At 45.5% G+C, this 22482-nt stretch overlaps 1 protein-coding gene across 2 annotated transcripts; it reads right to left on the bottom strand.

Moving 5' to 3' along the window:
- Nucleotides 1-1908: 1908 nt before the first annotated feature.
- On the bottom strand, nt 1909-19029 carry LOC308664651 (uncharacterized protein). Of its 2 annotated transcripts, XR_014025714.1 has the most exons (7): nt 19024-19029; nt 15454-15851; nt 13605-13725; nt 13356-13432; nt 10835-10961; nt 3530-5299; nt 1909-2640 (listed from the first exon to the last, which is right to left on the bottom strand). XR_014025714.1 is itself a non-coding variant. In XM_081322087.1 (6 exons), the coding sequence occupies exons 1-6, from the start codon at nt 19025-19027 to the stop codon at nt 3852-3854; spliced, it is 2175 nt and encodes a 724-aa protein (XP_081178213.1). In that variant the 5' UTR covers nt 19028-19029; the 3' UTR covers nt 1909-3851. The 2 variants fall into 2 exon arrangements, 1 of the variants encoding a protein (XP_081178213.1); XM_081322087.1 differs by having other exon boundaries at nt 1909-5299.
- Nucleotides 19030-22482: the final 3453 nt, after the last annotated feature.

Genomic DNA, 22482 nt, shown 5'->3' with positions numbered 1-22482 from the left:
CTCGGAGGCTTCAGCTGGTGCAGAATGCGGCCGCGCGAGTTGTGATGGGGGGGGGTGTCTCCCGATACTCCCATGTAACACCTCTTCTCCGCGAGCTGCATTGGCTTCCAGTTGCCCTCCGGGTGAGATTCAAGGTGCTGGTGATTACCTATAAAGCCCTAAATGGCATGGGTCCGGATTACTTACGGGAGCACCTGCTGCCGGCGTCATCTTTCCTTCGTCCTGTGCGCTCCCAGAGGGCCTCCTCAGGGTGCCGTCGGTCAGAGTATGTCAGCTGGCGGCCCCCAGGGGGAGAGCATTCTCTGTGGGCGCGCCAGCCCTTCGGAATCAATTACCGGTTGAACTCCGGATGGTTCCCGACCTTCACTCTTTCCGCCGTGATCTGAAAATCTACTTATTTGAACAGGCCGGCCTGGTCTAAGGGTTTGGGGTATTTTTAACTATTTATTGTTAGGGCTAAATTAATTTAATCTTACTTTTAACTTTTGTATGTAGTACTTTTATTGCCCTGTACACCGCCCTGAGTCCTTTGGGAGAAGGGCGGTATAGAAATTCAAATAAATAAATAAATAAATGGTTGTCCCGAAGCCGCTTTTCCAAAAGGCAACTTGGGGGGTTTTCTTGAAAACATTTTGTTTCTCATCCAAGCAGTTTTATGGGGGGAAAAACCCAAGAAAATACAGTTGCCTTTTGGAAAAGTACCTTTGGGTTCTTTCAATGGTTAATGCAATTAGCGTTCCTCTGATTTTGCACGCACCATGCACCATAAAGATAGTCAAGGTGCAGCCATTTGTCCAGCAACTCTTTGAAAGTTATGAAGTTTCAACAGTACTGAACAGACTTATGGTGGGGCTTTGGAATTCCAGATGTTGCAGTCACTAATAAATAATAATTAATAACAAAGTTGGAAGCTACCTTGGAGGTCTTCTAGTCCAACCCCCTGCTCAGGCAGGAAACCCCATACCATTTCAGACAAATGGTTGTCCAATCCCTTCTTAGAAGCTTCCAATGTTGGAGCATTCACAACTTATGAAGGGAAGTTGTTTCACTGGTTAATTGTTCTGTCAGGAAATTTCTTCTTAGTTCTAGGTTGCTTCTCTCCTTGATTACTGTCCATCCGTTGCTTCTTGTCCTGCCTTCAGGAGCTTTGGACAATAGCTTGACTCCCTCTTCTTTGGGGCAGCCCGAGATATTGGAAGACAGGTATCATGTCCCCCCTGGTCCTTCTCTTCATTAAACTAGACATACCCAATTGCAGCAACCGTTCCTTATATGTTTTAGCCTCCAGTCCTCAAAAAAAATATGGGGTTCCCACGATTATGTGACTGCCTTTGCAAAGCTTCTCTGCCAGCTCGCACAAGCAAGTCAATGAGAAAGCCAGCGGGTAGGGCCACAAGTCACTTGGGTAAGTCTCCCCCCCCAAAAAAAACCCCAGGCCTTTCTTTATTTGCAATGCGCCCACCTTTCTCAGTTTATCTGACCTCAAAATGCACTGCAGCACTCTTCCCAACTTGCGCATAGCCTGGGTTGGGTCTCCCCCACCCATTATGGAACACACACATACACACACAGCTCCTTACCTGGACCCATCCCATTTCCCACTTAACCACCCACGTCTTGAAGTTACATGTAATGTCATAGTTTACTGTATGATTACATTACTCTCTCAGGGGCTGCCCCAAAGAAGAGGGAGTCAAGCTATTCTCCAAAGGGCCCAAAGGCAGGACAAGAAGCAATGGATGGAAACTAATCAAGGAGAGAAGCAACCTGGAACTAAGGAGAAACTTCCTGTTAGAACAATTAACCAGTGGAACAACCTCACTCCAGAAGCGGTGAATGCTCCAACACTGGAAGTCCTTAAGAAGAGACTGGACAACCATTTGTCTGAAATGGTATAAGGTTTCCTGCCTGAGCAGGGGGTTGGACCAGATGACCTCCAAGGTCCCTTCCAACTTTATTACTTAGCAATAGCAATCCCGTCAATGCTGCTAACATCGAATGTTTTTGCTTCGACAACAGAATGAGATGCAACCACTTTCTTATTTTGTTTTACTCTTAGTTAGATGATGCTGGAGGGAGGAATGTGCATGAGAGGTTAGCTAGACATAACAATACCGAACCTAGTGTGAGAACCAAGGTTATTGAAATAAGAATAAGAATTGGCAGGCTGGAGAACTGGAGGGGAAGTCTGCATTTCAAACCAATTGGAGAATGTGATTTATGACTGTTAATTGGAGGAGGGAATTGTGCTCTGATACTATGTGCTGGGGGAGGGGAACTCAGTTTTTGGCTTTAACTATGTTAGTGCCAATGCTATGCTACTCAAAGATTCCTTAAGGTAAACAATGCCTCAAAGTTCTTTGAAGAGTTTCATCTGTTAGAACCATGACATCCCCCTGTTCTGCGCCAATTGTCACTCACTTAACAACTGCAGTAATTTGCTTAACGACGGTGGCAAAAAAGTTGTAAAATCAGAAGTGACTTGCTTAACAAACCCCTCACTTAGCAATGGAAAAATCTGGTCCCAACTGCGGTCATGAGTAAAGGATTACCTGTGTATGGTTTGTCCCATGGAAATTTATTGGGAAGAATGCATTCTTCTACAGACGATCTTTATAAGTTGTCTTTGATGTGATTCATCTTGGAGGGAAATGGGCAGTTTAGAAATACAAAACATAAATAAATGAAGAAATAAAACTGGCACTCATGTCCTCTTACACCAGGAGTACCCAACCCCCAGCTGCAACCCAGTACCGGGTCTTGAGCCATTTGGAACCGGGCCATGGAAGCGCCGGGTGACCGTGCGCATATTCATCCTCACTTGCGTAAGTAGTGGGGGAGCGCACATGTGCTCCATTTGTGTAAAGCGGCGGATGTCTGCCGCTCATACAAATGGAGCTGTCCACACACACACACACACACACACACACACCCTTGCCTGCTACTCGTGAAATCTTCTCCTCCTCGCCCCCTGCAGTGCCAAATGCCAGAAAGGTTGGGGAACTGTCTTACTCAATACCTTCAGAATAGAACAGGTCAGGGGTAGGCAACCTTGCCTCTTTTATGACTCACGGACTTCAACTCCCAGAATTCCTGAGTCAGCTGACTCAGGAATTCTGGGAGTTGAAATCCATGAGTCATAAAAGACCCTACCCTTGGAATAGGTGGTACCTGGCTCAACAGTAGTAACTGTGAATAGGATAGGATAACATAGAATAAGGATCTTGGAGTCCTAGTGGACAATCACTTAAATATGATCCAGCTGTGTGCGGCAGCTGCCAAAAAAGCCAACACAGTGCTAGGCTGCATTAACAGTGTGATAAACTCAAGATCACATGAAGTGTTAATACCACTTTACAATGCCTTGGTAAGGCTACACTTGGAATACTGCATCCAGTTTTGGTCACCACAATGTGAAAAAGATGTTGAGACTCTGGAGAGAGTGCAGAGAATAACAGAATAACAAAGGTGGAAGGGAACCTGGGAGGTCTTTTAGTCCAACCCGCTGCTCAGGTAGGAAACACTATACCATTTCAGACAAATGGTTTCCCAATCCCTTCTTAAAACATTCCAGTGTTGGGGCATTCACAACTTCTGGAGGCAAGTGGTTCCACTGGTTAATTGTTCATTGAATGAATCCTTTTATGGGAACGAAGGTGGCTGCTCTGCCTCAACCTTTTCCTGCACATCATACACTGATAAGAGTTTCTCCCTTGAATGGATCCTTTGATGGGAAGCGAAGCTACCGCATTTCCTGAAGCTCGTTTCACACATTGTGTATTTGCAGTTCCTCTTGCCAGGGTGGCATCTCATGTGGCAGACCAGGCTCATGCTCCTACTGAGGGCATTTTTTAGAGCTTCTCCTTGTGTTTGTGTTTATGTAAACTGAGGCTGCTGCATCGGCTGAAGCTCTTGTCGCACTGCTTGCATTGGTAAGGTTTCTCCCCTGTGTGGACCCTCATGTGGGCAGCGAGTCTTTTGGAAGTGCTGAAGCTCTTTTCGCACTCGCCACATTTGTAGGGTTTTTCCCCTGAATGAGTCATCTTATGAGCCTTAAGACTGCTCTTCAGACTGAAGCCCTTCCCACATTCCATGCATTTGTAAGGTCTCTCTCCCGTGTGGAGCCTCTTGTGAATAGCAAGCGGATAATTCTTAGGGAAGCGCTTTCCGCACTCCATGCATATAAAGGACTTTTCTATCGAATGCATTTTTTTATGGATGCGAAAAACGCCGATGTCACTAAAACCCTGTCCACACACAGTGCATGTATACGGAGTTTCCCCCGAATGGGAAGAAAGATCCCCGCCGGCACCGAAGCTCTTTCCAGTCTCGGTGCCTTTATACAAACTCTCCCACAAATGGATACTTTTATGAGACTTCAGCTGTTTTCTCCACCGGAAGCCCTGGTTGCATTCTACACATTTATAGGGTTTCTCCTCTGAATGGACCCTTTTATGGCTCTGGAGAGAACGGCGGTCAGTAAAACCTTTTCCACACTCAGGACAGACATATGGTTTTTCTCCCCTGTGGTTCCTAATGTGTGAAGTCAGAGATTCCTTGGAGCTGAAGCTCTTTCCACACTCCGGACATTGGTAGGGCTCCTCTCCCGTGTGCTTCCTCTTATGAGAAGTCAGGCTGCGGCTCTTGCTGAAGCTCTTTCCGCACTCCAGACATTTGTACGGTTTCTCCCCGGTATGGACTCTGTTGTGTAAAGTAAGGTCACAGTTCAATCTAAAGCCCTTTCCGCACTCCGCACATTGAAATGGCTTCTCTCCCGTGTGGATTCTCATATGGGAAGCGAGTTCACTTTTCCACCTGAAGCTCTTGCCGCATAATGAACAGTTCCATGGTTTCTCTCTTGTGCGGTGCTTTTTACGGGAAGTGGTGGGGGTACCGCTACTTACTCTCTTTCCACGCCCTTTGAAGGTGTTGGGTTTCTTTGCAGGCCCTGGGTGGGTTTGACGACATGGCGTCAAAGCAAAGCTTTGGCTGGAATACGTTCTATGCTGTCCATCCTCAGATTGGTTGTCTCTAGTTCTAGTTCGGTAATGTTTATATCTCCTGGACTGATCCCTGGGTAATTTCTTGTGGGATAGGGAATTCTCATGTTGGTTTCCGGTGTCATCCTGTTGAGTCAGGGATTTGTGGTCTTCGGCACAGTGGGAAGCAGATGATTGCTCCATATGCAGAGACTTTTCTTCCTCAACTGTTCTTGATCTCCAATGGTTCTCAAATGTCTCTTTTCCCACTTTGGCACTGGCTGGTTGGGAAGTCCCCTGACCATTCTCATTGTCCTCATCTGTTTTTGGAGAGAAAAACAAAAGCTCAAATTAGAGGTGGTCCTTGACTTACAACTGTTCGTTTAGCAACAAGTTGCAACGCCACTGAAAAAAGTCACGTATGACCCTTTTTCACACTTACAACCATTGCAGCATCCCTATGGTCACGGATGCTTGGCAACTAACTCACATGTAGGACGGTTACAGTGTCCTGAGGTCATGTGACCACCTTTTGTGACCTAGCAAGCAAAGTCAATGGGGAAGCTAGATTCACTTAACAACTATTAAGAACTGTAGTGATTCGACCGCTGTGGTAAGAAAATAATAAAACTGGGCAAAAGTCACTTAACAAATGTCTCTCTTAGCAACAGCAATTTTGGGCTCAGTTGGAGTCATAAGTTGAGGACTACCTGTATCTTTTAAGACTGGGGTTCCAAAGATTTAATGCCTATTCTTAATTCTGATGGGAATTGACCACAGCGTCTTGCATGATTTTTCATTTTCTATGCAGTTTGTAAAAAAAAAAATTTTTTACAACTACCGTGTTTTCCCTAAAATAAGACCCAGTCTCTTTTTTTTTGGCCTCCAAGAGGCACCAGGTCTTATTTTCGGGAGGGGATTAAGATGTCTTTTATTTTTATTTTTATTATTTTATTTTAATTCCATTTATATCCCGCCCTTCTCCGAAGACTCAGGGCGGCTTACAAGCTTAGCAGTAGCCTTCATTCTATGTATATGCCTGCTTATTAGGGCTTTCACACACACCCCAAGCGGCATTATTACAAAGTCAGCTTAATTGCCCCCAACAATCTGGGTCCTCATTTTACCTACCTCGGAAGGATGGAAGGCTGAGTCAACCTTGAGCCTGGTGGGATGCGAACCTGCACTAATTGCAGGCAGCTGGTGTTACTTAAGGAGGCATTAGCCCACTGCTCCACCAAGGCTTTTCCACTTACCTCACGGTGGCAGCTTTGTTCTGCAGCCGAGAATGGAGCAGCGGCCTGCATTTCGCCGTCAGAGGGCTTTCTGGAAGGCTTCTGCAGTCAAGAACCTAGCTACCGATTGAATCCATAGTTTGGGTCTCAGCTGCAGAGGCCTTCCAGAAAGGCCTGTGACTGCAAAATGCAGGCTGGACCTTCATTCTCAGCTGCAGGATGAAGCTGAACCTTTGGCCGCAGAAGTGGGCTTGCAAGGTAAGTGTCGGGAGGTCTGGCTACAGTGGCAATCAAGGAGAGATCTAATCTAGAACTGAGGAGGAATTTCCTGACAGAACAATTAACCAGTGGAACAACCTCCAGAAGTTGTGAATGCTCCAACACTGGACATTTTTAAGAAGAGATTGGACAACCATTTATCTGAAATGGTATAGGGTTTCCTGCCTTTGGAGGCGGTTGGACTAGAAAACCTCCAATGCCCCTTCTAACATTGTCATTCTATTCTATTCTATTCTATTCTATTCTATTCTATTCTATTCTATTCTATTCTATTCTATTCTATTCTATTCTATTCTATTCTATTCTATTCTATTCTATTCTATTCTATTCTATTCTTCTATTCCATTCCATTCCATTCCATTCCATTCCATTCCATTCCATTCCATTCCATTCCATTCCATTCCATGCGAGCAGGAGAACCTATGCGATTCCAAATAGATGGCTGCCTAATTTCTTCTTAAAAGCCTCCAGTGATTGAGCATCCAAAACTTCTGGAGGCAAGCCATTCTACTAGTTAATTGTTCTCACTGTCAGGAAATTCCTCCTTAGTTCTAGGTTGCTTCTCTCCTTGATTAGTTTCCATCCATTGCTTCTTGTCCTGCCTTCAGGTGCTTTGGAGAATGGGTGGGACCCCTCTTCTCTGTGACAGCCCCTTAAATACTGGAAGACTGCTATAATGTCATTCCCCCAATCCTTCTCTTTGTTACACTAGTCATACCTAGTCCCCTCAACTTTTCATTATATAGTTTAGCCTCCAGTCCCCTAATCATCTTTCTTGCTCTTCTCTGTACTCTTCTAGAGTCACAGCATCACAAATCACAGAGAAGATAATCAAGACAAATGATCTCTATTCTCTAAGGCAGAAGTCCCCAACCTGTGGGCCTTGGCCTACTGGCCACTGAGATGCGTGAGTGGCTGGCCAGGGTGCATGTGCACGGGCACGCACAGCCCCAGTTGGGCAAGCATCGCCACATCACAGGCATTCACTGCCCCACTCACACAAGAAACAGGTGTTTAAGCGTGCGCAGGTGTGTGCGCATGCATTCACCCCCCCAAAAAAAACCATGCCTTCTTTCCCCCCCTCCACCGGGCCGCCAACTGCAAAAGGTTGTGGAACTCTGCTCTAAGGAGTGTATGCCAATGGAACATGGGTTGCCATTGAATTCTAGAAAAAAAAATCTATATAATTCAAGTAGCACAAGAAGCGAATTGGTGAGCCAGAGCTTTCCTAACTCTGGATGTGTTCAGTTGCAGGCTGGATTGCCCTCTGTTGGATACTTTTATGGGGATTTCAACACTGTGCAGAAAACTGGGTTCAAGGGCATCTCCAATTTTAGCATTCCACCCTACTGGATCAGTGAATTTTTACAAGATTTGCCGGTTGGTTTTGCAAGGGATGTTGCAACTGCCTTGGAGGATCTCCATTCCGGAGCTCTTAGGGCTGAACACTTCACCGCTTTGTAGCTTCTGCCTAGCTGCACCCAAACGGAAAAAGTGGGCAACCGTTGTCACAGACAAAGGTCACCCACTATAAACCTGTCCAGGTATGATCATGAAATATGTTTGAATACTAGTAGCTCGGGGTTGGGAGTTGGGCTGTTGGTTTGATCTCTGAAATTGGTGATTTGGTTGCAAATGTTTCGTCTCCGTTCGAGGGGACATTGACAGCGTGCTTTGAATTGTGCTATCAAGCAGACTGCACAAGCACTTGGTGGCTATCAAGACATGACCCACTATCCCTCATGTCCATCCACAAAGACTCAAAAGGACACAAATCTGATCTAACCGGGACCACAGTTGTAACCCAAGCGAAATTCCTCGAAGCCTGGTTTTCAACCAATAAGTCAATAAACAGACACATCGACCTCAACCCAATCTACCAACTGCTGAGAATGAAAGAACTATTTCAACCACGATCCCAAAGAGCCCTACCACACAGCAACAAAAATCATAAACCCCCACAAGAAATCAGATATCTCAACGATAGCTAACCAAACAATCCTCAGAAGCAACCAAACGAACACCATTTGCATCATACAGACGATACATGGCTTCAAAGACATAACCCAGCAACAACAACCAATCAAACAGCCCAAAACCAGACCATGACTCAGCAACATCAGGACAAGCAACATCCACATTAATTTGCATCACACAAAAAGGTATTTAAAGGCCAGTGCTCTGACAGACGAGCACAATTCAAAGCGCACTGAAGATGTCCCCTCAAATGGAGACAAAATGTTTGCAACCGTATCACCAAGCTCGGAGATCAAACCAACAGCCCAGGTATGCTATGGCTATTGGCCATCAGCCTTCAGAACAGATCAAAGGCAGCCCATTTCCTACTGGCAGAAGATTTATTTATTTATTTATTTATTTATTTATTTATTTATTTATTTATTTTAATCCCATTTATATCCCGCCCTTCTCCGAAGACTCAGGGCGGCTTACAATCTAAGCACAAATCAAATGTGCTTAGCAACAGCCTTATATCCTTCCCTCTAATAATTACTACTGTACGTCAGGCCCACATAGTTGATGTAGGAGACTTGTCTTTTTTTGCCCAAACCCAGGAGCATCTGCTATGGAAATGTTGGAGATGAGACACAGGAGAAGCTAGCATCATTATAATTTTAAGGGCTTAACCAAGGGGACCTGGGTGAAGGCAGTGCCAACACCTTTGCTCCGCGAGCTGCATTGGCTACCGGTTGCTCTCCGGGTGAGGTTCAAGGTGTTAGTGATAACTTACAAAGCCCTTCATGGCATGGGTCCGGATTACCTACGGCAACACCTGCGGCCGGCATCAACTTCCCTCCGTCCAGTGCGCTCCCACAGAGAGGGCCTCCTCAGGGTGCCTCCGATCAAAGAATGCTGATTGGTGGACCCCAGGGGGAGAGCCTTCTCTGTGGGCGCGCCAGACCTATGGAACCGCTTACCGGTCGAGCTCCGGGTGGCCCCCGACCTTCGCTCCTTCCGGCGTGATCTCAAAACCTTCTTTTTTGAACAAGCTGGCCTGGTCTGACTGGATGGGGTTGGGTTTTTTATAATTAGTTTTAATTTTTAATATGTATTAATTACGGGCATAGTTGTTTAATCACTTTTTAATTTTTGTATCCTGTTTTTATTATGTATTGCCCTGTTCACCGCCCTGAGTCCTTCGGGAGAAGGGCAGTATACAAATTAAATTATTAAATTAAATTAAATTAAAACTCTAGAGCAGGGGTGTCAAACTTGCAATGTCACATGACGTGTCGCGACGCATTGCGACTTTTTTTCCATTGCTGGCAATGGGGTGGGCGCAGTTTCGGCATGACAACCCTGCCCCAGAGTGTCACCCCTTCTTCATAATTTTGTTACTTCACAATTTATTATGAAGTAACACAAATTGAAAAATTAACTAAGGAGCCCTAAAATCTAACACAAGAAATGGTCCCAGTATCAATCTCAGGAAAGTCCTGCTGTTTCCTTGTCTGATTTGCCTCTTCAGGAGAACAGATCAACCAGAGAGGCAGGTTCTGGCTTAGCTATTTCTTGGAAGAAACAAATAAATTGCTTACTTCCAAATGCCTGGGTGGCCCAGTGGTTAGAGTGTAGTATTGCCAGCTAATTCTGCCGACTGCCAGCAGTTCGATTTTCACTGGCTCAAGGTTGACTCAGCCTTCCATCCTTCCGAAATTGGCAAAATGAGGAGCCAGATTGTTGGGGGCAGGAGGCTGACTCTGTAAACTTCTTAGAGAGGGCCGTAAAGCAGTGTATAAGTTTAGTGCAATTGCTATTGCTATTACTTTTATTCCTCTTCTGTTGAAGCACTGTGAAGTGGTATATAAGTCTAAGTGCAATTGCTATTAGTTTTATTCCTCTCCTGTTGATCTTCCTATAGAAGTGACTATATTTCCTTTCTTGTAAATGCTGGTCCTTTATTTCAGAAAATTATGCTTTATCCTTCCTTCCTTCCTTCCTTCCTTCCTTCCTTCCTTCCTTCCTTCCTTCCTTCCTTCCTTCCTTTCCTTCTTTCTTTCTTTCTCTTTCTTTCCTTTCTTTCTCTCTCTCTCTCTCTCTTTCTTTTCTTTCTTTTGAGCCGTGGTTAGAATGTTGCTATTGCAGGCTACTTCTGCCGACTGCCAGCAGTTTCATTCTCACCAGCTCAAGGTTGACTCAGACTTTTGACCTTCCAAGGTTGGTAAAATGAGGGCCCAGATTGTTGGGGGCAATATGCTGACTCTGTAAACTGCTTAGAGAGGGCTGTAAAGCACTGGGAAGAGGTATATAAGTCTAAGTGCCATTGCCACTGCTATTGCCTGTTCCAACTATCTGAACTCAGAGCAAAGAGAGGTCTATTACCTAGAAATGCCAGATGTCTAGAATTCTCCTGCATGACTTCCCTGTGGAGACGCTTTTGGGTGGAATCCAGCAGAGCCCATTCCTCCTTGGAAAAACGTACCACCACCTCCTGAAAGGACACAGCACTCTGAGGGAGGGGAAAAATAGACACTCTCAAGGTTTTGAAAAGCCTCTGCGTTAAACCATCAAGACCCAAAGCAGACATTTCCCTCCATCCACACGCAACACGCTACTGCCCACATGCCAGCAAGCTTTGAGGTCCATCCAGTAAGCTGATGGACACTGAGGATGTGCAGCCACTTGCAGTACATCCGATGGCCCATTTTGGGCAGGATTCCAAATGTCATAAGAAGAAAACCATTAAGAATACTCAGTCAGGTATTACTGTTTTTGTGGATTCTACTGCACCTTCAGTGAGGGGAAACGACACTGTCCCATGAATCACCTTCCCAGAAAAGATGGGGATCTCATTGTCTGAGGGAAGAGTCCAAAGTGGGTGATCCCTAGGTGGACTGACGGACCTTCTCAAAGTTCTAGTTTGGATTTTGGACTTCTTTCTTCCCCAAAAGAAAAAAAAAGAAAAAAAAGAAACAGCAGCCCATCCTACTGAAGATTATGTGACAGGCCCTCTTCTTCTAGAAGCACCATGAGGGGGAACAATTCAAACAAATGGTGGTACACCAATGGGCTCAGACAGAGAGAATAAATGGAGGACAGGACAAGAAACAATGGTTGTTTCTTGACTAAAGAGAGAAGCAACCTGGAATTAAGGAGAAACTTCCTAGCAGTGAAGACAATCACTTGTCTGAAATGGTATTGTCATGGTTCCAACAGATGAAACTCTTCAAAAGAACTTCGAGGCATTGTTTACCTTAAAGGATCTTTTATTCGAATAGCATAACATCGGCACTGCATAATCGAAGCCAAAAACTGAATTCCCCTCCCCTGGGCACATAGTATCAAAGCACAATTCCCTCCTCCAATTAGCAGTCATAAATCACATTCCCCAATTAGCTTTAAGCACTGGGCTTCCTTTCCAGCTCTCCAATTCTTTATCAGTTCTGGGCTCAATAACCTTGATTCTCACGCTAAGTTTAGTGTTGTTATGTCTAGCTGAATTCCCATTCACATCTCCCCCTGCCAGCATCATCTAACTCTAAAAGCGAAGGGGAAAAAAGATGGCTACATTTCCATCTGTTGTCAATGCAAAAACATCCAATGTTAGCAGCGTTGACAGGTATAGGTTATTCTGCTTGAGCAGGGGGCTGGACTAGAAGACTAACTTTAGGTTTTGAAGAGTGGTGTCCATAGAACCTGCATACAGGGACCTTTTTCCCCCTCTGCACCAGCCAGGTTATAACCTTTATCAGAAAAGGCCCTTATCAACTGAGTTTCAAAGAGGAAGCCCTAACACACATCTAATCCCCAACCCTGAAAGGCCCATCAGACAAGTCTTGGTGGAAGAAATAAAACTTGTGAGATCTTTGCTCAGAAGCATTTAATCAAATTCTACTTCTGAGTATACAAGTAATGTAAAGTTCCCTCTTTCCCTGGGAATAGAATGGCTAAATAGCCTTGTCCCATGTCTCAAAAAGGGTGATAAAGAAGCTTCCGAAATCCAATTTCATTCAGGATCGATCAAATTCTCAGTCACCTACTCTCTCTCTCTCTTATCTATCTATCTATAATAATAATAATAATAAACCTTTATTGTCAAAGTACAACATATGTACATTGAGATTAGCTGAGCTTCCCCCCCGTGCTCTCTCCCCCCAACACACAGTGACAACAAACCCTCCATCCTACCGCACCATGTGAACCAACTACACCACACACCGGCCTCCCAAGTCAATTCTGCATAAGTTCACAGAGATTATGTCCCATTTAAAAGCCTAACAGCCCATGGATAAAAGCTATTTTTCAGCCTGTTGGTATGGCTGGCTATATTCCTATATCTCCTACCGGATGGTAGGAGAGTAAAGAGATACCATCCAGGGTGTGAGTCATCCCTGAGAATCTTCCTCACTCTTCCAAGGCAACGAGCCCTGGCGAGGTCATCCAGTGGTGTCAGGGAACAGCCCACAATGTCTTGTGCTGTGCTTACCGCCCTCTGTAATACTTTCCTGTCTGCGGCTGTCAGACCAGCATACCAAACCACAATACCATACGATAGATACTATCTATCTATCTATCTATCTATCTATCTATCTATCTATCTATCTATCTATCTATCTATCATCTATCTCTATCAGATTTGCGTGGTGCCCATCTTGTCTGGGCCACTTACTAATAGTAAAATTGGTACACGTTAAAATAATAAAGTAGCTTTGTGGCCAGATGGGTGGCCAACAAATTTTATAAATAGAAAAATAAAATAATAATAACAATTTTAAGCCTGTCCCTTTGAGAGGCTCACATATCACACGAATAACTGGGTCCAAGGTTAGGGGGGGATATTATTTTATCGTGACTCTTCAATGTTCTGGAGTCCTTAAAGAGGACTCATGGGTCATTTCCCTACCTGAGTCGAAGAGCGTGCTTCTGCTTCATCAGGAAAAGAAGACATTTCGACAAGGTCCAGTGGTGATGGACCATATCCTGTAAGGGAGACAAATGGAAAGACATGCATTTTGGAAAAGTTTTGTTAACAATTTAAGGGATGACACTCTACATAAAAAGCTGTTCGCGTTCAAAGTAAACCTGTGAATGCAGGTTCTGAAGATGGGAGAAGCCGACAATCCCTGGAAGTGAAGACCGAATCCATCCTTACCTGCTAATATCTCAAGAATGTCATTTTCCTGGGAGATTCCCTTGAAAAGCATCCCCTGAGATGAATGTGAGGAACCCATCCTCGTGCTGACACTTTGTGGATCCACCTTGATACCGTTTCCCTATAAATAAACAACAGCAAGGGGAAAAAGGGAATCAAGTGTCCTGGAACCTAAGAAAAGAATTACTGCTTCTGACCACGGCCTTATTCAATATCTGTCTATGGCAGGGGTAGGCAACCTTGGCTCTTTTATGACTTGTGGACTTCAACTCCCAGAATTCCTGAGCCACAAATTTTCTATTCCTTACCTATTCTTAAAAAAAAGGGCCAAAGAGGTCTAGTTCAAGTTTATTACTGTCAAAGACCAAAGACCAGAACAATTCAAAACACTCTATGAATATCCAGTTAAAAATACTAGAGTAAAATTATAAAATAGCAAATGAAATCAATATTAAAATCACAATTTGGCATCCATCCCGTCAGTGACACGTGGTCTAACTGTAATATCAATTATAATATCAATCCTTAAACTGTGGGGCCCAAAGCCATAGATAGATAGATAGATAGATAGATAGATAGATAGATAGATAGATAGATAGATGATATAGATATAGATATACACACACACACACACATAAAATATATAATATATATAATATCTATCTATATATCTATATTATATCTATATCTATATCTATATCTATATCATCTATCTATCTATCTATCTATCTATCTATCTATCTATCTATCTATCTATCTATCTATCTTTCTATCTATCTATCTATGTTTTAAATGTTTGTTAAGCATTCAGAATACACTTGCTTAGTCCCAGACACGGGACAAATTCTTTGTTAGCAAGCCAAAAAAATTTACATATACATACATATATATATATATATATATATATATTTGTTTTCGTAGATTCTCGCGGGTGTCTGTATGTGTAGGTCTAGAGTCTCGGGTTTCTTCCCGCGTTCCTTTCATCTTCAGAAAGTTGTGGCGACGTTTCGACGGGATTTCGTCGAAACGTCGCCACAACTTTCTGAAGATGAAAGGAACGCGGGAAGAAACCCGAGACTCTAGACCTACATATATATATATATATATATATATATATATATATATATATATATATATATATATATATATATATATATATATATATATATATATATATATATATATATATATATATATATGCAAAGGGTATATGTATATATAGTAATGCAAAGGGTATATATATATAGTAATGCAAAGGGTTTGCTCTATCAGTTGTGTAAAATTGCTGTGGTGGATTAATTACGTTTCCGACGAACTGCCAGGGCTGCTGAACAGAATCTGGCCAGCTGCGCTGTAATCACATTCTGTTCATCCTTAAGCAGCCACTGGAGATAAGCCGTGTCGGAACAGCCAGGATACCTATCAATTTATTGGGAGGATATGTTTCTTTCGAATATCTCCATAGAAAGAGCATCGAAGGGGCATGTTCCAACAAGTCTCCATCTCTCCTGAGCCACAGGAGCAGAGTCTTTCAATCAATGGTATCTTGTTATACTTGCCGCATAGGACAGCTGACGGAAGTGCAAGATACCGTGCGAGCGAAAATGCTTTCCGGTGGTTTGCCAACTCCAACTGGCTAAGATAACTGAAAGGAGTTAACGACAGATCTAATAAAATCTGGAGCCAGAAACAGCAGAGCTATCCCTATGTCTGCCTAGCGTCTCGATGTCCTCTACCTTTTGTTGAAAGGTTTGCTTTGCAGGAGGTATCCCGACATCTCCTACTATTACAAGTTCAAAAAAATCCTGAGAGGGCTCTATTTGGAGAAGTCACGAATCGAGTTTCTCACCTCCTTTTCTTTGCCGTCAGTCTGGCTCAGAAGGAAGCCTTCGGCCAAGGCCACCGCCTGGGAGCTGGTTTCCACTCCACATTCCCTCACCCAGTTGGCCATCTCCAGGGGAAGGATGGCCAGGAACTGCTCAAGGAGCACTAGGTCCAGCATCTGAGCTTTGGTGTTCCTTTCTGGCTGCAGCCATTGAAAGCAAAGGCGATGGAGGTGGCTGCAAATTCTTCGGGGTCCCTCTGACTCCTGGTAGCTGAACCCTCTGAAGTTCTGCTTCCGGACCTCCCAAGACAGGTTGTCTTCTTCCAGAAACTTCTGCCCAGTCCTTTCCCAGCACTCAGCCTGATCCTGACGAGGGCTGGTTCCTCTTTGGCCACGTGACTCCATTTTCTCCCTGGGCTCTGCTGAAGATACAGAGACAAAAAACTTTTGTATTCCGCCACACAACACCCAAAGCACACCACACCACAGAGCCGACCGCCACACAAAAACGAACCCTGCTATACACAAAAGGGGTGTCGGAAATGAAAGCCAGAATTCTCCCAGCCTCCTAGGAATAGCGATAGCCAACAAATCCACAGCCACACTCTGCCAGGAATTATCCACAAGCAAAGACAAGACACAGAAGGGTGAAAGAAGCAACGTACTCTATAAAACCAACTGTTAACGATTGCAACCACTTCTACGTGGGACAAACGTCACTTCCATTAAAAACCAGGATCCACCACCGGCCAGCAGTCAAAACACCACGATCCCAATCCTTAATCGCTACCCACATCAACACCAAACAATACCAGTTCAATTGGAGCAACACTAAAATCATTGGCCACAATACCACCTGCCAATACCACTTGGGAGTTCATCAAAGCCTGGCACTCTACAAGCAATTCCATCAACACAGGGATCTCCAACCAGCCCACGAAGCCCTCAGAATACAAATCAATTGCATAGCCAACCAGAGACAGCACCAACCCTCAACTAATCCATGCAAGGCCCCTCTTCCCCTCCCCCCCCACAGTTCACCTTCCAATGACCCTGATGTAATTTCCCCATCACAAGACTTACCAATGACTCACACTTGATAGTTCATACCCTCCAACCATCCTGACCCGAAGTAACTTCCCCATCACAAGCTTCCAAGTATTCACACGTGGCCCATCACAAGATTCTCACTTGACACTCCCACACCTGAAGCCCTTATAAACAGTAGAGCACTGAAACAGGGATCCCCTAAACCAGAGGCCCCCAACCCTTTGGGCACCAGGGACCAGTTCCGTGGAGAGGTTTTTCCGTGGACCAGAGGGTACGTGGTTTTGTGTGCTGCCTGCATCTTACGGATGAGGCTTTGTTTGTGCGGACCAGTTACTGGCATGTTGTGGCCCGCTACTTGTCCACGGACCTGGGGGTTGAGGACCCCTGCCCTAAACACCGCCAAAGATGTTACCTAGCTTGGTAACAGAACATTTGGAAACCAATCTAGATGCTTGGAGAACGAACCTCCACCCTCACCCTATGCCTGAGCTGCAGATATTCACCACTATTGCATTCAGAGACTTGGATGGGGTCTCCTGATTCTCTGAAAGGGCCAGCATTAAGAAAGATATTATTGATATTATTAGAAAAATGTCACAAAGATGTTGATATCCAATTGTATGTCTATTAATAATAAGAACTGTATTTGCCTAGTGTGGGAAAACAGATATCACCAGAAGAGAGGAAACATTAGATGGTGTAATATTGGATCTAGACCAGACATTGAAACTCATGACGTCACATGACGTCTCGTGACGTATCAAGTTTTGACATCGCTGGAAATGGGTTGGATGTGGCTTCCAGATGACGCATCTGGCCCTCGGGCCGGTAGTTTGACACCCCTGATTCTAGACCAAAGAAGTTAATATATACCTCTGAATTACTAATGGGCCCAGACAATACGTTGTTTATTAAGTATTTGATTATAAAACTAGAAAATTAATATTTATAAAAAAATAAAAAATAAAGGGTCTGGCATTGGCAGACTGGAATCTGTGGGAAGAACTGAGGGTCCCTATCAAGGCCTCTCGTTCCCCGCTCCCTGTGATGGAACAAAGTCAGGAGTTGTAGGAGGGAGGGGCTCTGATAGGCAAGCAGAGAGCAAGATCAGATCCTCCCTAGCAGTTCAGAGTATATCTATACAGGTAGTCCTCGACTTCATGACCACAACTGAGCCCAAAATTTATGTGGCTAAGCCAGACAGTTGTTAAGTGAGCTTTTGCAACCTTTCCTGCAACACTACATTTTGCTAGTAATACAGTTGTGAAATTAATCTGACTGCTTGGCAGAAGGTCACAAAAGGGGATCATTGCAACTATCCTTAATACCTGCCAGTGGCCAAGTGTCTTTGATCCTGTGACCACAGGGATGCTACAATGTGTGAAAAACGGTCCTAAGTAACTTTTTTCAGTGCCACTGTAACTTCAAACGGTTACTAAATGAAATTATTATTATTATTATTATTATTATTATTATTATTATTATTATTATTATTATTATTATTATTAATTTTATTTGTATACCGCCCTTCTCCCGAAGGACTCAGGGCAGTGAACAGGGCAATACATATTAAAAAACAAGATACAAAAATTAAAAACGATTAAACAAAATGCCCATGAATAAGTTAAAACACATTAAAAAATAGGTTAAAACAGACTAATAAAACCCAACCCCATCCCATCAGGCCAGGCCAGCTTGTTCGAAAAGGTAGGTTTTGAGATCGCGCCGGAAGGAGCGGAGGTCAGGCGCCATCCGGAGCTCGACCGGAAGATAATGATAATGATGATGATGATATTAATAATAATAATGTTGGAAGGGACCTGGGAGGTCATCTAGTCCAAACCTCTGCTCAGGCAGGAAACCATATACCATTTCAGACAAATGGCTGTCCAGTCTTTTCTTAAAAACTTCCAGTGTCGGAGCATTCACCACTTCTGGGGGCAGGTTGTTCCACTGGTTAATTGTTCTAACTGTCAGGAAATTTCTCCTTAGTTCTAGGTTGCTTCTCCCCTTGACTAGTTTCCATCCGTTGCTTCTTGTCCTGCCTTCAGGCTCTTTGGAGAATAGCTTGACTCCCTCTTTTTTGTGGCAGCCCCTGAGATACTGGAACACTGCTATCATGTCACCCCTAGTCCTTCTCTTCATTAAACTAGACAGACCCAATTCCAGCAGCCGTCCCTTATGTGTTTTAGCCTCCAGTCCCCTGATCATCTTTGTTGCTCTTCTCTGCGCTCTTTCTAGAATCTCGACATCTTTTTTACATTGTGGCGACCAAAACTGGATGCAGTATTCCAACTGCGGCCTTACCAAGGCCACACTTGGAATACTGTTGTTAAGTTACTGTTAAGTTGTTATGTCGAGGACTACCTGGGTTTACTGCAGGTACAGATAGCCCTCGATGTACGATCACAATTTCTGTTGCCAAGTGAGACATTTGTGAAATGAGTTTTGCTCCATTTTTACCACCTTTCTCGCCGCAGTTACCTAAGCGACTCACTGCATTTTAAAAGTTAGTACTATGGTTGTTAAGTGAACCTGGCTTACCCATTGACTTTTGCTTGTCAGATGATCACAAAAGAGGATCGCCTGACCCCGGGATGCTTCGACCGTCATAAATATGAACCATTTGCCAAGCATCCGAATTTTCAGTACTTGACCACTGGTGATGCTGCAACGGTTGAACAAAAGAGTCAAAAGTCAAATGTCTATGGAGATTCTCAGTCATCCAGATCACGGTTGCCCCAAAGGTGCTTTTTAAAGAGGCAACTGGACTTTCTTACTTTTTCTTTGAAGACGTTTTGCTTCTCATCCAAGAAACTTCTTCAGCTCTGGGGAATGGGAAGGATTTATGTTCCGGGACATTCCAAATGACCAGCTCTGTCTGCAAGGAGTATAAATCCTTCCCTTCCCCACCATCCTGTCAGAGCTGAAGAGGCTTCTGGGATGAGAAGCGAAACATCTTCAAAGGAAAAACAGGAAAAGTCCAGTTGCCTCTTGAAAAAAAAAAACACTTTTGGTCGCAAGTCACTTCGGTCACGCAACGAACGGCCTGTAAACTGAGGACTACCTGCAGATAATGGCTTTAGTCCGGCAAGATTCTGTTTAAAATATTTATTGTCCCCTCCCCCCCCCTTTTTTTTTACTGTGGGTGCATTGGCACACAACAAAAAAAAAATGAAATCTTGTAGCTTGCTCCCAAAAGTGCACACATCCATAACAGACATTTTGAACATGCTATATAAAACATCTTGGGAGCCCAGGATGGGCTCCAAGATCACTGCAGATGGGGACTGCAGCCAAGAAATTAAAAGACGCTTGCTCCTGGGGAGGAAAACCATGGAAAATCTAGACAGCACACTAAAAAGCAGAGACATCGCCCTGTCAACAAAAGTGTGTATAGTCAAGGCTATGGTCTTCCCAGTTGCAATGTATGGCACTGAAAGTTGGGCCATAAGAAAGGCTGAGCGCCTGAGAATGGAGGCCTTTGAACTCTGGTGCTGGGGAAGACCCCTGCGAGTCCCTTGGACTGCAAGGCGATCAAACCAGTCAGTCCTAGAGGAGATCAACCCTGAACTGCTCTTTAGAAGGCCAGATCCTGAAGCTGAAACTCAAATCCTTTGGCCACCTAATGAGAAGGAAGGACTCGCTGGAGAAGAGCCTAATGCTGGGAAAGGTTGAGGGCAAGAGAAGAAGGGGATGACAGAGAACGAGGTGGCTGGATGGAGTCACTGAAGCAGCAGGCTTGAGCTTAAATGGACTCCAGAAGATGGTAGAGGACAGGAAGGCCTGGAGGAACATGGTCAATGGGGTCGCGATGGGTCGGACAAGACTTCGCAACAACAACATCATATACAACATTTGTATAAACGTACACCCTTAGGTGTATGAGGGACGCGGTGGCTCAGTGGATTGGGCCGCTGAGCTTGTCAATCAGATGATCGGCAGTTTGGCGGGTCGAATGCCGAGTGCCGCGTAGCAGAGTGAGCGCCTGTTACTCGTCCCAGCTTCTGCCAACCTAGCAGTTCGAAAGGACGTAAAAAAAAAATGCAAGTAGGAAAATAGGGACCGCTCCGGTGGGAAGGTAAACAGCCTTCCGTGGCGCCTTTGGCGTCTCGTCATGCCGGCCACGTGACCATGGAAGACGTCCTCGGACAAGCTCTTCGGCTTTGAAACGGAGAAGAGCACCGGCCCCTAGAGTCGGAAACGACTTGCACACGTGTGCGGGGGGGGAACCTTTACCTTTTTTTACACCCTTAGATTTAAACAACATATTATTATTATTATTATTATTATTATTATTATTATTATTATTATTATTATTATTATTATTATTATTATTATTTATTCAATTTCTATACCGCCCTTCTCCCGAAGGACTCAGGGCGGTTAACAGAGCATATATAAATAACAATACAAAAATTAAAAAGAGATTAAACAAATGCCCAATTAAAATACAATAACAATAAAAACAGTAAAAAAAACCCATTAAAAAACCCTAATATTCCCCATCAGGCCAGACCAGCTAGTTCAAATAAGTGGGTCTTCAGCCCGCGCTGGAAGGACCGAAGGTCCGATGCCATCCGGAGCTCAACCGGCAGTTGGTTCCATAACGCCAGAGCGCCCACAGAGAAGGCCCTCCCCCTGGGGGCCACCAGTCGACATTCCCTGACCAGAGGCACCCTGAGGAGGCCCTCCCTGTGGGCACGCACAGGGCGGAGGGGGGTTGACGCCGGCAGCAGGTGGTCCTCGAGGTATCCCAGACCCATGCCATGTAAGGACTTAAAGATCATAACCAAAACCTTGAACCTCACCCGGAAGACAACTGGTAACCAATGCACCTCGCGGAGCAAAGGTGTAACATGGGAGTACCGGGAAACTCCCAAGACAACTCTCGCGGCCGCATTCTGTACCAGTTGGAGCCTCCGAGTGGTCTTCAAGGGAAGCCCCAAGTAAAGAGCATTGCAGTAGTCCAGGCGAGAGGTCACGAGCGCATGAGTGACCGTACACAGGGCATCCCGGTCCAGATAGGGCCACAGCTGGCGCACCAGGCGAACCTGGGCGAAAGCCCCCCTAGTCACGGCCACTATATGGTCTTCCAGGGTAAGTCGTGAATCTAGGAGGACTCCCAAGTTGCGAGCCCTATCCACGGGGGGGGGGGGGGTAAAGACTCACCCCCCATAAAAATTAATATGAATATTAATCAGGAACAACATATGAATATGAATCAGGAGGAGAGCGAGAAAGGAACTATCCTTCCTCAGCACCCCCCTCCTCCTCCTCACCCCACCCAGCCTACAAGTGGGAGGCTGGGGGGGGGATCCATCTGGAGGGTCTCAGCCTGGGGTGAGGGGGGGGGACGTGCCTCCCAGCACCCCTTCCAAAGACTTCCTTGCCTTCCCCCACCCCACGTGCCATGGCTCCCCTGCAGCCCCAGCGTCCCCCCCCAGGAGCCCCCAGACCCCCCAATAAAAGGAGGAGGGGGAGGGGGAAGCCTCCCCAGGAGGAGGGTCACTCTCCCCCTCCCCCCAAGGAAAGAGAGGGAGGGGGGAGTCGGGAACCCTTCTGCCCTCCCCTCCCCAGCAAACCACCCGCCGCCATTCGCACCTGTCCGTCCTTTTGCGGTGGGGGCGCTTCGGAGGGGCGGCGGCGGGGGGGGGGAAAGAGCCACGTCACGCGCAGCGACCAACGGCTCCCCACGCCGGCAGCGGCCCGCGCAGCCGCTCTTCAACGGCCATTAAGAGCGGGGGGGGGAAGGGAAAGGAGGGGGGACACAAAGAGCCGCTTCCTAGAAAGCCGCGCCGCCCAGCCCATCTGCAACGCTCCAGGGCGGGAATCGTTCCGCGCAGGCGCAGCGGGGCGCGATTGCCGCAGAGGCCAATCGCCCGGCGCGCGGGGGGGGGGAGCGCCCCCTGGTGGCGGCCAAACGGCGGCGGCCGGCAGGCTCGCGGCTGGCCGCGCCATGAACTCCGGGCGGGGTGTGTGTGTGCAGAACGGGGAGGCTGA

Source organism: Vipera berus (genome assembly GCF_964194415.1).
Source record: "Vipera berus genome assembly, chromosome: 2".
Classification (NCBI taxonomy): domain Eukaryota; kingdom Metazoa; phylum Chordata; class Lepidosauria; order Squamata; family Viperidae; genus Vipera; species Vipera berus.
This window is presented reverse-complemented; position numbering and strand designations above follow the sequence as displayed.